At 38.6% G+C, this 13,099-nt stretch overlaps 1 protein-coding gene across 6 annotated transcripts in view; it reads left to right on the plus strand.

Annotated features, from left to right (window-relative positions):
- The window catches only part of DDX10 (DEAD-box helicase 10), a 274,322-nt gene that overhangs the window by 37,709 nt on the left and 223,514 nt on the right, over window positions 1-13,099 (plus strand). For all 6 annotated transcript variants that reach the window (XR_013404274.1, XR_013404272.1, XR_013404273.1 and 3 more), the window contains one exon: window positions 4,132-4,230. Coding sequence is in view for 3 of the 6 variants with exons in the window: in XM_077964258.1 (XP_077820384.1) it covers window positions 4,132-4,230 (99 nt within the window). In the remaining 3 variants the exon portion in view is untranslated. The remainder of the gene's footprint in view (window positions 1-4,131; window positions 4,231-13,099) is intronic.

The raw sequence follows: 13,099 nt of genomic DNA on the forward strand, positions 1-13,099 counted from the left end.
TTTCTGGAGGGAATCCTGATGTAACTGAAAAAGTGGTGGATTTAGAAGTTTAAAGTCTCTGATATTTAGTAAGTAGCTGATTTTAGGCCAACCTCCTGGGCTCTCAGGAATACTATTTTGTGTTGCAACTTCCTGCTGGTTGCTTGCTTTTAAGACCTGCAAGTTTATATATTAATCCAAAAAAATTCATAAATTTGGAAGAGCTGCATAAATTCAGTATAGTATTGATACTGATGGCGAAAATGAAATTTTGTTTCAGATGCTTTTTATCAGGTGGCTAGACTGTCTCTTAAAATAATTTGTCATGGTGACTAGTTAATAATACTGTATTGTATTCTTGAAAAATGCTGACAGTGGGTGTTAAATGTTCTCGACACAAAAATGATAACTGTGAGGTGATACATATTTTAATTAGCTAGACTTAACTATTCCACAATGTGTATATACTCTAAGACATCATGTTGTACATGATAAATACAATTTATCAATTTGAAATAAATATGTTTTGAAAACAAATACGTCTAAATGTAGTTTTGAAGTGTAGATCTTTTTTTTTTTTTTTTTTTGAAACGGAGTCTCGCTCTGTTTGCAGGCTGGAGTGCAGTGGCGTGATCTCTGCTCACTGCAACCTCTGCCTCCTGGGTGCAAATGATTCTCCTGCCTCAGCCTCTCCAGTAGCTGGGACTACAGGCGTGTGCCACCATGTGCAGCTAAATTTTGTATTTTTAGTAGAGTCGAGGTTTCACCATGTTGGCCAGGATGGTCTCGATCTCTTGGCCTTGTGATCTACCTGCCTCAGCTGCCCAAAATGCTGGATTACAGGCGTGAGCCACCGCGCCTGGCGTAAAGTGTAGATCTTTTGAAGAACACTTATTTCTTATGTATTTAGCCTTGGGCCTTGAATATTGCTTTTGAAATCTAAAAGCTCGCTCATGGGTAAATAGACTGTATTCTAGCAAGCATTTTTTAAAAAGTAAAATGTACTTATGCCTTCTTTTAAAAAGTGCTTTTATTCTAGAATAAAAGCTTACTGGGGAACTTTTGTTATTAGCATGTGGGAGATAACTTGTGGTTTATGTTGTTTCAGGGAAAAGATGTGTGTAATGTAAAATAGGTAAAATGGCCAATGATCTTTTTAATGGGTGCTTGCCTTATGGATTTGACTTTGGGTATTTTCCATTTTCCATTGGGAGTCTTTTTCTTCTAAAATTCTGCTGTTGCTATTTGTCTTAACCTTGTGTAGCCTTCTACATATATTCTGTTAGCTGAGGCTTTAAAAGGTTTGATCATGGGCCCTTTGTGACTTTAGTCCTGACTCATCTTCCCCGGTTCTCCCTGGGAATGAGTAGATGAGATGAACAGAGGTGTGACTAGCCTTATTATTCCTTTCTAGGAGTCAGTTGGAACATGAGAGAACATTGAGTGAATGCCTTTTTGATCTCCTAGGTTCTCTTACCTCTTTGCCACAGTTCTTGCCCTATGTAGATTTGTGGGCCTTTTTATTTCATCTTGCCATCCCTGAACTTGAATATAGAGTATTAAAAGGGTTGACTGTTGCGTAGCCCTCAACCCACTGTTCTCCTCCTTCCTAATGGTTCCGGACAGAATAAGCCTTTCTACTTCTGGAGGTAATTCGCTTAACCTCAAGAGTCTGGCTGCCTCAAGGGCATTTTGGAAGTATACTGCTTAGGAGTCAGCATTAACTGATTCCTGTCCTCTTTGGACCTGTAATCTTTCCTTGGTGGAGTCTGGGAGCTTCAGACATGATGTCTCTCCGTTATCTTGTCTGCTCAGTGTGTCACCTCACTGCTTCATGTAGTAATAAATGCTGCCTTCACACATGGTCTGGTCCCATACTGCTTAGGGATCTGCTTTAAATTCATAATTTTTTTTAGTGAACAAAGATGAAGTGAGTCATATTATTCTGTGTTAAAATACTATGAGGAAGGTATTTGGTACTAGTCTTTCAGTTCTAAACAGATAATTGGTGAAAGTAGTAAATTGTATGTTCAGCGTCACTCTGTCCCCTCTGTTAACTAGAAAAGCAAGTAGGCATGAAGAAGATGAAAGTATCCAATGGGCTCTCAAATGGTGCCTTAGCCCATGGAAAACTCGATTACCCCATCTATATCCCTTCCCCTAATGTCGGATTAATTCCTAATTATTCTTTAGGTCTCAGTTTAGATGTTAGTTTCTCCAGGCAGTGCCACCTCTCAGTATGTCAAAGCCAGTTTTTCCTTCCAGAATTTGATGATAAAATTCTACTTACATATTGGTGGTATTCAGTCTCTGTATGCAGACACATTCTGGGGCCTCTAAAAACAGGCTCTAATGTACCTTTCTAGCAGTCCTTCCTGCTGTTTGTGTACCCTGGGCTTCAGTGGAATACATTTTCCTTGTATTTTCTGGCTTCCACTCCCTTGTTTATGCCATTCTCCTCCTTTGCTGTACCTTATTCTCTTCACTACTTTAGATGCTAATGACTTCTGGCTGCATGGATGGTTTAGTCCAGTACTGCCTAGGGGGACAGCTTTAAACTCTTTTCCATCTTCAAGGCCCACCTGAAATTTCATTTCATATTCTGTGACATATTTTTGTTTTTCTCTGGCTAACCCCGAGTGGCCTCTTTTCCTTTCTGAGTTGGTGGTTTATTGCCTATGGTTGTCCTTTTGCACCTACTTATTTACTGTTTTGTGACTGTTCTCTTGATTCTCTTGCCTGTGTGTTTGTTTTTTATAGTTAACAGGAACATTAGATCACTGGAGACAGGGATTTTCATCTTCTGTTTCTTTATGTTCTTTACAGTTTATGCCCACAACAAAGTTTCTCAGTAAAAGGTTTATTTGCTCCTCACATTTTACAGTATGAATCCTGGTGAGAGTGTTTTGAGATTTTTTCTTCTTTTTATTTAAAAAATTTCTCCAAGTATCCAATTGTGTTCTGTGTTTTACTGCTTGTATGTAATGGCTGACATGAAGGTATTGGGAAAATCTGTATGCAAGTAGCACAAGAAGCTTAGTAACTACAGGATGTTTTGTGGCCCATGTCAGTACAAATTTCTGAAGATGCAGCATGGAATAAGATTTTAGTAGGTGAGGGAAGAGAAGTAACATGGATTGGAGCCAAGTGTTTTACTTGAACAGAACTCTTCCTTCCTTCCTTCCTTCCTTCCTTCCTTCCTTCCTTCCTTCCTTCCTTCCTTCCTTCCTTCCCTCCCTCCCTCCTTCTTTCCTTCCTTCCTTCCTTCCTTCCTTCCTTCCTTCCTTCCTTCCTTCCTTCCTTCCTTCCTTCCTTCCTCACTTTCTTGCTTTCTCTCTTTCTCTTTCTCTTTCTCTCTTTCTCTCTCTCTCTCTTTCTCTCTTTCTTTCTCTCTTTTTTTTTTTTGAGATGGAGTCTTGCTGTGTTGCCCAGGCTGGAGTGCAGTGGCGTCATCTCAGCTCACTGCAACCTGCATCTCCTGGGTTCAAGCAATTTTCCTACCTCAGCCTCCCTAGTAGCTGGGATTACAGGCACCCGCCACCACGCCCAGCCAATTTTTGCATTTTTAGTAGACACGGGGTTTCACCACGTTGGCCATGCTGATCTCAAACTCCTGACCTTGGGTTATCTACCTGCCTCGGCTTCCCAAAAGTGCTGGAATTACATGCACGAGCCACCGCGCCTGGCCGAACAGCTCTATTTCTTATAACTAATGCTTCAGGACAATTTTACTTCCGAGGTGTAAATAAAACCCCCAGGAAAAGGAATTGATTTTTTTTTAAAAGTATATATTGGGTGCCATATTTATTCAGAGATTAACTTTATTGTGATCCTCTAGTGGCTTGAGTGAGAAATTGTCTCCTTGTTACGTGGATAGAGAGCTATTTAAGAAAATCTCTTTAATTGATTTATTTCTTAGAATTTAGATCATCTTCTGTGGAACAGCCTGAAAGTCATTAGGAATGATAACTAGTGATGAAAATGATATGAGGTGTTCAGAGTCCTAGTTTTCTGTTATTAGAGATTAAAAGCCAGTCTCTGATATTTAATGATTAGATGAACTGGTTTCCATGTTTATCTATTCATCACACTGTTACAATGTAAAATGCAGATTACATTGATGTGTTAAAGTTTTTGTTTCTTTTTGTTTAGGTACAAAGAGGATGGTGAAGCTTTATTAATTTTGCTTCCCTCAGAAAAAGCTATGGTGCAGCAGCTTCTTCAGAAGAAAGTACCTGTGAAGGAAATCAAGTAAGACCTACTTGTTGTCTTTATGTTTTTAGGAAAATGAAGGCATGAAATTGTTATGCTTAATTATGTGCACCTAATTCCCTCCTCCCCCTAATTTATTCAACTGCCTGGTTTGACTTTTATCAAAAGGCTCTTTTTAGAACAGTTTTAGGTTCACAGGAAAATTGAGAGGAAGATAGAGTTCTCATATAGCCCATTCCCCGAACATGCACAGCCTCTGCCATTATCAACATCCCCCACCAGAGTACACCTGCTACAATTGATGAACCTATGTTGACGTTTTTCACCAAAGTCCATAGTTTACACTAGGGTTCATTCTTGGTGGTGTCCACTCTGTGTGCTTGCACAAATGTGTAATGATGCATATCTGCCATTTTAATATCATACGGCATTTTCACTGCTCTAAAAATCCTGTGCTCTACCTGTTTATTCCTCTCCCCTCCCCCTGAACCTCTGACAACTACTGATCTTTTTAGTGTCTCCATAGGTTTCTTTCCAGAATGTCATATATTATAGTTGGAATTATACGGTACCTAGCCTTTTCATATTGGCTTCTTTCACTTAGTAGTATGCATTTAAGGTTGTTTTGTTTTGACCTTGTTTATATAACCAACTATAGCCTGGTTATAAAAAGGACAGATTTGTATTGATTTTATGCAGATAACCAGATTGCCATAAAAGCTAGTAAGTTGTCTGAATTCTGATGGGTCAGGGAGAATAAGGTGCTATATAAAGAATGTCATTTATAGGTTACTAAATACAGGGTTAAAGATAGATCAGGAAGAGAAAAGATCTTTTCATTCCCTTAATAAAAATATGTAAGATCACATCAGTAATATTAAAACCAAAAAGCCACAATTAGATTCTTGTCAGCAGTTCCCTTAATCCTGCTTAAGTCTTATAGCTAGTGGATATTGGATTAACGTTCAACTTTCAAAGGTCTGAAGGACATCTTTTTTTTTTTTTTTTGAGATGCCCAGACTGGAGTGCAGTGGCATGATCTCGGCTCACTGCAAGCTCCACCACCCGGGTTCACACCATTCTCCTGCCTCAGCCTCCCGAGTAGCTGGGACTATAGGCGCCCACCACCACGCCTGGCTAATTTTTAGTATTTTTAGTAGAGATGAGGTCTCACCATGTCAGCCAGGATGGTCTCGATCTCCTGACCTCGTGATCCACCCTCCTTGGCCTCCCAAAGTATTGGGATTACAGGCGTGAGCCACCACGCCCGACCCTGAAGGACATCATAATTGCTTCCAAGTTCTGGCAGTTATGAGTAAAGCTGCTATAAACATCCATGTGAAGGTTTTTGTGTAGACATAAGTTTTCAACTCCTTTGGATAGATATTACCAAGGAGCATGATTGCTGGGCCAGATGGTAAGAATATATTTCGTTTTCTAAGAAACTGCCAAACTGTCTTCCAAAGTGGTGACACCATTTTGAATTCCTGCCAGCGATGAATGAGAGTTCCTGTTGCTCCACATTCTTGCCAGCATTTGTAGATGAATTCTTTATCAAGATGAGGAAATTGTCCTCTATTCCTAGTTTACTGAGTTAAAAAAAAAAAAAGATCATGAGTGGATATTGGATTTTGTAAAAAAAAAAAAAAAAAAAAAAAAAAAATTTTTTAATCTGATGAGATCATGCGATTTTTTTTTTTTCTTCTTTTTTAGCCTGGTGATGTGATGGAGTACATTAAGGTCTTTTTTTTTTTTTTAAATGTTAAACTAGCCTTGCATTCCTGGGATAAATGTCACTTGGTTATGATGTATAATTATTTCTGTACCTTGTTGGATTCAATTTGCTAATATTTTGTTAGATTTATACCTAAGTGTTTCATTTTTGGGAGTGCTAATAATGTAAATAGTATTGCTTTTGATTTCAAATTCTACTTATTTATTGCTGGTAAATTGGTGTTCATAGTATTCTTTCTTTTCTTTCTTTTCTTTCTTTTTTTTTTTTTTTTTTTGACAGAGTCTTGCTCTGTTGCTCAGGCTGGAGTGCAGTCTTGCAATCTTGGCTCACTGCAACCGCTACCTCCTGTGTTCAGGCAATTCTCATGCCTCAGCCTTCCAAGAAGCTAGAACTACAGGCATGTGCCACCATGCCTGGCTAAATTTTGTATTTTTAGTAGAAATGGGGTCTTGCCATGTTGGCCAGGCTGGTCTTGAACTCCTGGCCTCAAGCAATCTGCCTGTCTTGGCCTCCCAAATTTGTTCATAGTAGTCTTTTTATCCTTTTGATGTCTGTGGGATTAGTAGTGATGTTCCCTTTTTCATTTGTGATAAAAACAGGAAAGTAATTAACTTTTGTATATTAATCTTCAATCTTGTAGTCTTGCTATAATTGCTTATTAGTCTAGTTTCCTTGTCCATTCTTTTCGATTTCCTACGTAGATGATCATGCATCTGTGAACAAAGCCAGTTTTATTTCTTTCCTAATCAGTATGCCTTTTATTTCGTTTTCTTGTCTTATTGCATTAATTAGGACTTCTAGAATGATGTTGGACAGCAGTGGTGAGAGGGGACATCTTGATCTTAGCAGGAGAGCTTCCAGTTTCTCACCATGAAGTATGATATTAGCAGTAGGTTTTTTTGTATTTGTTGAGGACTTTTGCATCTATCATTATGAGTGATACTGGTCTGTAGTTTTTTCTCCCCTGTAATGTCTGTGTCTGGTTTTGGTATTAAAGTGATATTGGCCTCATAGAATGAGTTAGGAAGTATTCCCTTTGACTCTGTCTTCTGAAAGAGATTATAGGAAATTGGTATTTCTTTCTTAAATGTTTGGTAGAATTTATGGGTGAGCCCATCTGGGCTTGGTGATTTCTGTTTTGGAAGATTATAAATTATTGATTCAATTTCTTAATAGATAGTAGCCTATTGAGAGTGTTTACTTCTTGTAAGATTTTGTCATTCAAGGAATTGGTCCATTTCATCTAGGTTATCAAATATGTGGGCATAGAGGTGTTCATAATCTTTTTATGCTTTTAATGTCCATGGGATTTGTAATGATATTCGTTCTTTCATTTCCAATAATAACTTGTGTCCTTTTGTTTTCTTAGTATGGTTATAGGCTTATGACTTCTTTTAGTTGTTTATTCTTTTTAAAGGACGAGCTCGTGATTTAATTTTTTCCCCCCTATTGATTTCCTGTTTTTAATTTCAGTCATTTCTACTCTAGTTCTTATTTCTTCTGCTTGCTTTTGATTTAATTTACCCCTTTTCTGTTTCCCAAGTTGGAACTGTAGATGATTTATTTTTAGGTACTTTCTTTCTAATATAGTCATATGTTACTTAATTATGGGAATAAGTTTGAGAAAGGGATCATTAATTTTATCCTTGTATAAACATCATAGACTACACTTACACAAACCTAGATGGTATAGCTTACTACATACCTAGGCTATATGGTATAGCCTATTGCATTTAGGCTACAAACCTGTACAGCATTAATACTGTACATGCTGTACACTGAATACTGTGGGCAATTTAACACAATGGTAGGTGTGTATCTAAGCATGTCTAAACATAGAAAAGGCACAGTAAAAATACAGTTTTAAAGATAAAAAGCGTACCTGCATAGGGCACTTACCACAGTGCTTGCAGGACTGGAAGTTGCTCTGGGTGTCAGTGAGTGGTGCGTGAATGTGAAGAGTTAGCACATTACTATATACAACTGTAGACTTGGTAAACACCGTACACGTAGGCTACACTAAACTTTTTTCTTCAGTAACCTTAGCTTGCTGTAACTTTTTTTATTTTGCAAACTTTTAGCTTCTTGATTCTTTTGTAGTTACACTTAGCTTAAAGCCCACATCATACAGCTATACAAAAATATTTTCTTTATATCCTTACTCTACAAGCTTTTTTTTGGTTAAAAATACTTGTTTTCCCTTAAAACTTTTTTGTTAAAAATGGAGACACAGACACATGAGCCTAGGCCTACACAGGGTCAGGATCATTAATATCACTGTCTTTCATTTTCACATCGCCCCACTAGAAGGCTTTCAGGGCCAATAACACACATGGAGCTGTCATCATTTGTGATAATGCCTCCTTCTGCAGTACTTCCTGAAGGACCTGCCTGAGGGTGTTTTTATAAGTAGAAGGAAAATACTGTAAAATAGTAAAGTATAGTGAATAAATCAGTAATAGTTGTGTTATCATTTTCAAGTATTATGTACCATGTGTAATTGTAAGTGCCATACTTTTATACGTCTGGCAGTGCAGTGTGTTTGCCTACACCAGCATCACCATAAACATGTGAATAATGTATTGCCCCATAGTGTTAGGATGGCTGTGACATCACTAGGTGATAGAAATTTTTCAGCTTCATTGGCACACTGCAGCCTCAGTCTCCCAGGCTTAAGTGAGCCTCCTGAGTAGCCTGTGCCACCATGCCTGGCTAATTTGTTTTATTGTTAGTAGAGACAAGGTCTCCCTATGTTGCTGAGGCAGATCTCGAACTCCTGAGCTCAAGCAGTCTTCCTGCCTCGGCCTCCCAAAGTGCTAGAATTACAGGTGTGAGCCATTGCTCCTGGCCATCATTACAGTCTTAAGAGACCACTGTTGTATATGCAGTCCATCACTGACTGACACATCATGTGGCCCATGACTGTATATGCATTCAGTGCTATAAATTTCCCTCTTAAGTACTGCTCTTGTTGCATTCCACAAATTTTGCTAAGTTATTTTCATTTTTATTTAATTCAAGAGAAATTTTAAAATACTTTGTTTTGACTTGTGTTATTTAGAGGTATGTTTAATCTCCATGTATTTTAGAATTTTCCAGTTACCTTTCTGCTATTTCTATGTTATGTTATGTTATGTTATGTTATGTTATGTTATGTTATGTTATGACAGAATCTGGCTGTGTCACCCAGGCTGGAGTGCAGTGGCACAATCTTGGCTCACTGCAACCTCCACTTCCTGGGTTCAAGTGGTTCTCCTGCCTCAGCCTCCCGTGTAGCTGGGATTACAGACATGGGCCACCACGCCCAGCTAATTTTTGTATTTTTAGTAGAGATGGGGTTTCGCCATGTTGGCCAGGCTGGTTTCGAACTCCTGACCCCAGGTGATCTGCCCACTTCAGCCTCCCAAAGTACTGAGAATACAGGTGTGAGCCATTGCCTCTGGCCTCTGTTATTTCTAGTTTAATTCCATTGTGATGTGAAAGCAGATATTGTATGATTTATATTCTTTTAATTTTGTTAAGATATGTTTTATGGCCCAGAATGTGTTTTATTTTGGTGAATGTTCCCTGTGAGCTTGAGAAGATGTGTATTATGTTGTTGGATAAAGTAGTCTCTAGATGTCTGTTGTGTCCAGTTGATTGATGGTATTGTTGAGTTCAGCTGTGTTCTTACTGACACTTTCTGCCTGCTGGATTTGTCTATTCCTGATAGAAGGGTGTTGAAGTCTCTAATTATAACAGTGGATTCATCTTTCTGGTTGCAATTTTATCAGTATTTGTCTCACATAGTTTGATGCTCTATTGTTAGGAGCCTATACATTAAGGATTGTAGCCTTTTTGGAGAATTGACTTCTTTATCATTATGTCATGCCATTTTTCCCTGAGAAGTTTCTTGCTTGGAAGTCTGCTCTGACATTAATATAGCTGTTTTTGCTTTCTTTTGATTAGTGTTAGCATGAGATATTTTTATCAAACCACTTTTATTAATTTATGTGTCTTTATAGTGAAAGTTGGTTTATTGTAGATGACATATAGTTGGGTGTTGTTTTTTGATCCACTCTGACAACATCTCTTTTAACTGATGCATTTAGGCTATTGATGTTGAAAGTGATTATTGATATAGTTGGATGAATATCTAATGTATCTGTTACTGTTTTTTGTTTGTTGCCCTGTTATTCTTTCGTCTCCTCTCTTTCTGCCTCTTGTGGTTCTGAGCATTTTAATGATTGTTTTCTCTCCTTAGCATACCAGTTTGTGTTTTTTCGTTTTCACTTTTTTTTTAGTGATTGCTCTAATGTTTTTGCAATATATGTTTACAAGTAATCCAAGCCCATTTTGAAATAATGACATAATGCTACAGCACTTCACAGGTAGTGTGAGTACCTTATAATTCTGATTTATCCCTCCTGTCCCTTGTATCATTGATGTCATTCATTTCACTTATGTAAAGCATACATAAGCGTATACATGTAAATATACATAATTAAACATGCTGGGGCTATTAATTTGAAAAAACTTAGATTAAGAATAAGAAAAATTTTTTTTTACCATCATTTACTCCTTTGATGTGCTCTTCCTTTGTTATGAAGATCTGAGTTTCTGACTTACGTTATTTTTTTTCTCTCTAAATAACTTTTAAACATATTTTGCAAGGCAATTCTACTGGAAATAAATTTTGTCAAATTTTGTTTGTCTGAAAAAGTGTTTCTCTTTCACTTTTGAAGGATAATTTTGTGGGGTACAGAGTTCTAGGCTGGTGGTTTTTCTCTCTCAGCACTTTAAATATTTCATTCTACTCTCTCCTTGCTTGCATGGTATCTGAGAAATCAGGTGTAATTCTTGTCTTTGTTCCTCTATAGGTAAGGTGCCCCCCGCCCACTTCTTTCAGGATTAAAAACATACTTAATTTTCTGTCGTTTGACAATGATATGCCTAGGTATAGTCTCAGTCTCTCTCTTTTTCCCTCTGTCTCTCCCCCTCTCACTTGGGCATTTATCCTGCTTGGAGCTTTCTGAGCTCTTGGATCTGTGGTTTGGTGTCTGACATTAATTTGGGGGAAATTCTGAGTCATTACTGTTTGAAGCATTGCTTCTGTTTCTCTTCTCTTTCTGATATTCCCATCATGCATATGTTCACTTTTTGTGGTTGTTCCATAGTCCTTGAAGTTCTGTTGTGTTGTTTTCAGTCAGGTTTGGAGGTTTTTATCAAGTTCAGAGATTCTTTCCTCAGCTGTGTCCAATCTAGTAATAAACCTATCAAAGGTATTAGTCATTTCTGTTGCAGTTCTTTTTGTTCTCTCGCATTTCTTTTTGGTTCTTTCTTAGGATTTCCATCTCTCTGATTATGTTTCTCATCTGTGCATGCTGCCTGTTCTATCTGTTAGAATCCTTAGCATATGAGTCACTGTTATTTTAAATTACATTTCTGGCCTAATACTTCCAACATCCCTGCCATGTCTGGTTATGATGCTTCCTCTGTCTCTTCAAATTATGTTTCTTGCTTTTAGTATGCCTTGTAATTTTTTTCATGATAGATATGATGTACCAGGTATTATAAAAAGAATTGCTGTAAATAGGCCTTTAGTGATGTTAGTGCTGTGGTGGTAAGGTGTGAGGTGGTGGGGACTGTGGGGGAAGCATTCCTAAGACCTATAGTAGGTCTCAGTCTTTTAGTGAGCCTATGCCTCAGGACTGTGAACTTTACAAATTCTTTTCAGTCTCTGCCTTCCCACTGCCCCAACTTAAGTGGGAAAGGATGGCTAGAGTTGGGCATTTCCCTCCCCCAAGGTCAGTTAGGCTCAGATAAAACCCTAGGAAGCTTGGCTCTCGTTAACAAGGCCCACCCTCAGGAGAAACTAGTTAAGAGCAGAGTGCTCAGGCATATTTCAAAGTGGTTCGTTTTCCCCTTGTTTTGCTGAAAGCATGAGGGAATTTTTCTGACATTTACCATGAGAACTTGGTTGAGCTCCTGGGGTAAAACTCATGTGTGTGGAGCTGCCCTATGAATGGGTCCTCCTGGAGTTTTTACTTCTCAGACTTGTCCACACCGAGCCTCCAGCAGGTTTTATCAATTACAGTTGAGGGTCTCCCACCCAGGCATTGGCTCCCCCTGTTGTTTCTGCTCATGACTCAGCTGAGGTAAGCGGTGACTCCCTGTACTCACCTCTCTCTTTCCTGTGTAGGGGACTCTGGTTTGTCCTGTGTTCTCCATCTTTATCATGGATAAAAGAAGAGTTGTTGATTTCTTTTTTTTCCAGTCTGTTCAACTTTTTACTTGTTGTTATGATAGAGTGATGACTTCCAAGCTCCATCCATAGGGTACTGAATATCAGAAGTCTGACTCTTTTTTTTTAAAGTCTTAAATGGCCTTTTCTGAAGACTATTAGTGGAGAAAATGAGATGGAGAACTTGTTAACTTCAGGAGCACTGCTGATTGAAAGAATTAAACCTCTTGTATGGAATTACTTTTGGGGTTGTCTATCCATCTCAGAGAGTTGTGCTGTCCTGTGTCTAAGGATGTGTACATTCAGCATCAGTGGAATCCATCAGAATCTTACTTGTATTGGGGCTGTTGAAACACCCTGGCTTGATTTGCCTAAAAATAATTTGGAGAGCGGTTAGATTCAGGGAGGAGTGTTGAGGATGTAGAAGAGACAAAATTGACTGTGACTTGGTAATTGTTGAAGCTGAGTGAAAGTCTCTACCTTTTCTTTTGTGTATTTTGAAATTTTTTATAATAAAAATAAATAAAAACAGTCATGGCTGGGCACGGTGGCTCACGCCTGTAATCCCAGCACTTTGGGAGGCTTGAGGCGGGCGGATCACGAGGTCAGGAGATCGAGACCATCCTGGTGAACACGGTCAAACCTCGTCTCTACTAAAAATACAAAAAAATTAGCTGGGCGTGGTGGCGGGTGCCTGTAGTCCCAGCTACCCGGGAGGCTGAAGAATGGTATGAATCTGGGAGGCGGAGCTTGCAGTGAGCTGAGATGGCACCACTGCACTCCAGCCTGGGCAACAGAGCCAGACTCTGTCTCAAAAAACAAAAGAAAACAAACAAAAAAAACCATACACAATCTTACCTACCACCACCTATCACCATCCTGGCCTGAACAATGTGGTTCAGCCTAAAATCAGGGAAACAGTGAGGTCTCTTGTGAAGCCTAGACCTCTG

This window comes from Macaca mulatta, chromosome 14 (genome assembly GCF_049350105.2).
Source record: "Macaca mulatta isolate MMU2019108-1 chromosome 14, T2T-MMU8v2.0, whole genome shotgun sequence".
NCBI lineage: Eukaryota > Metazoa > Chordata > Mammalia > Primates > Cercopithecidae > Macaca > Macaca mulatta.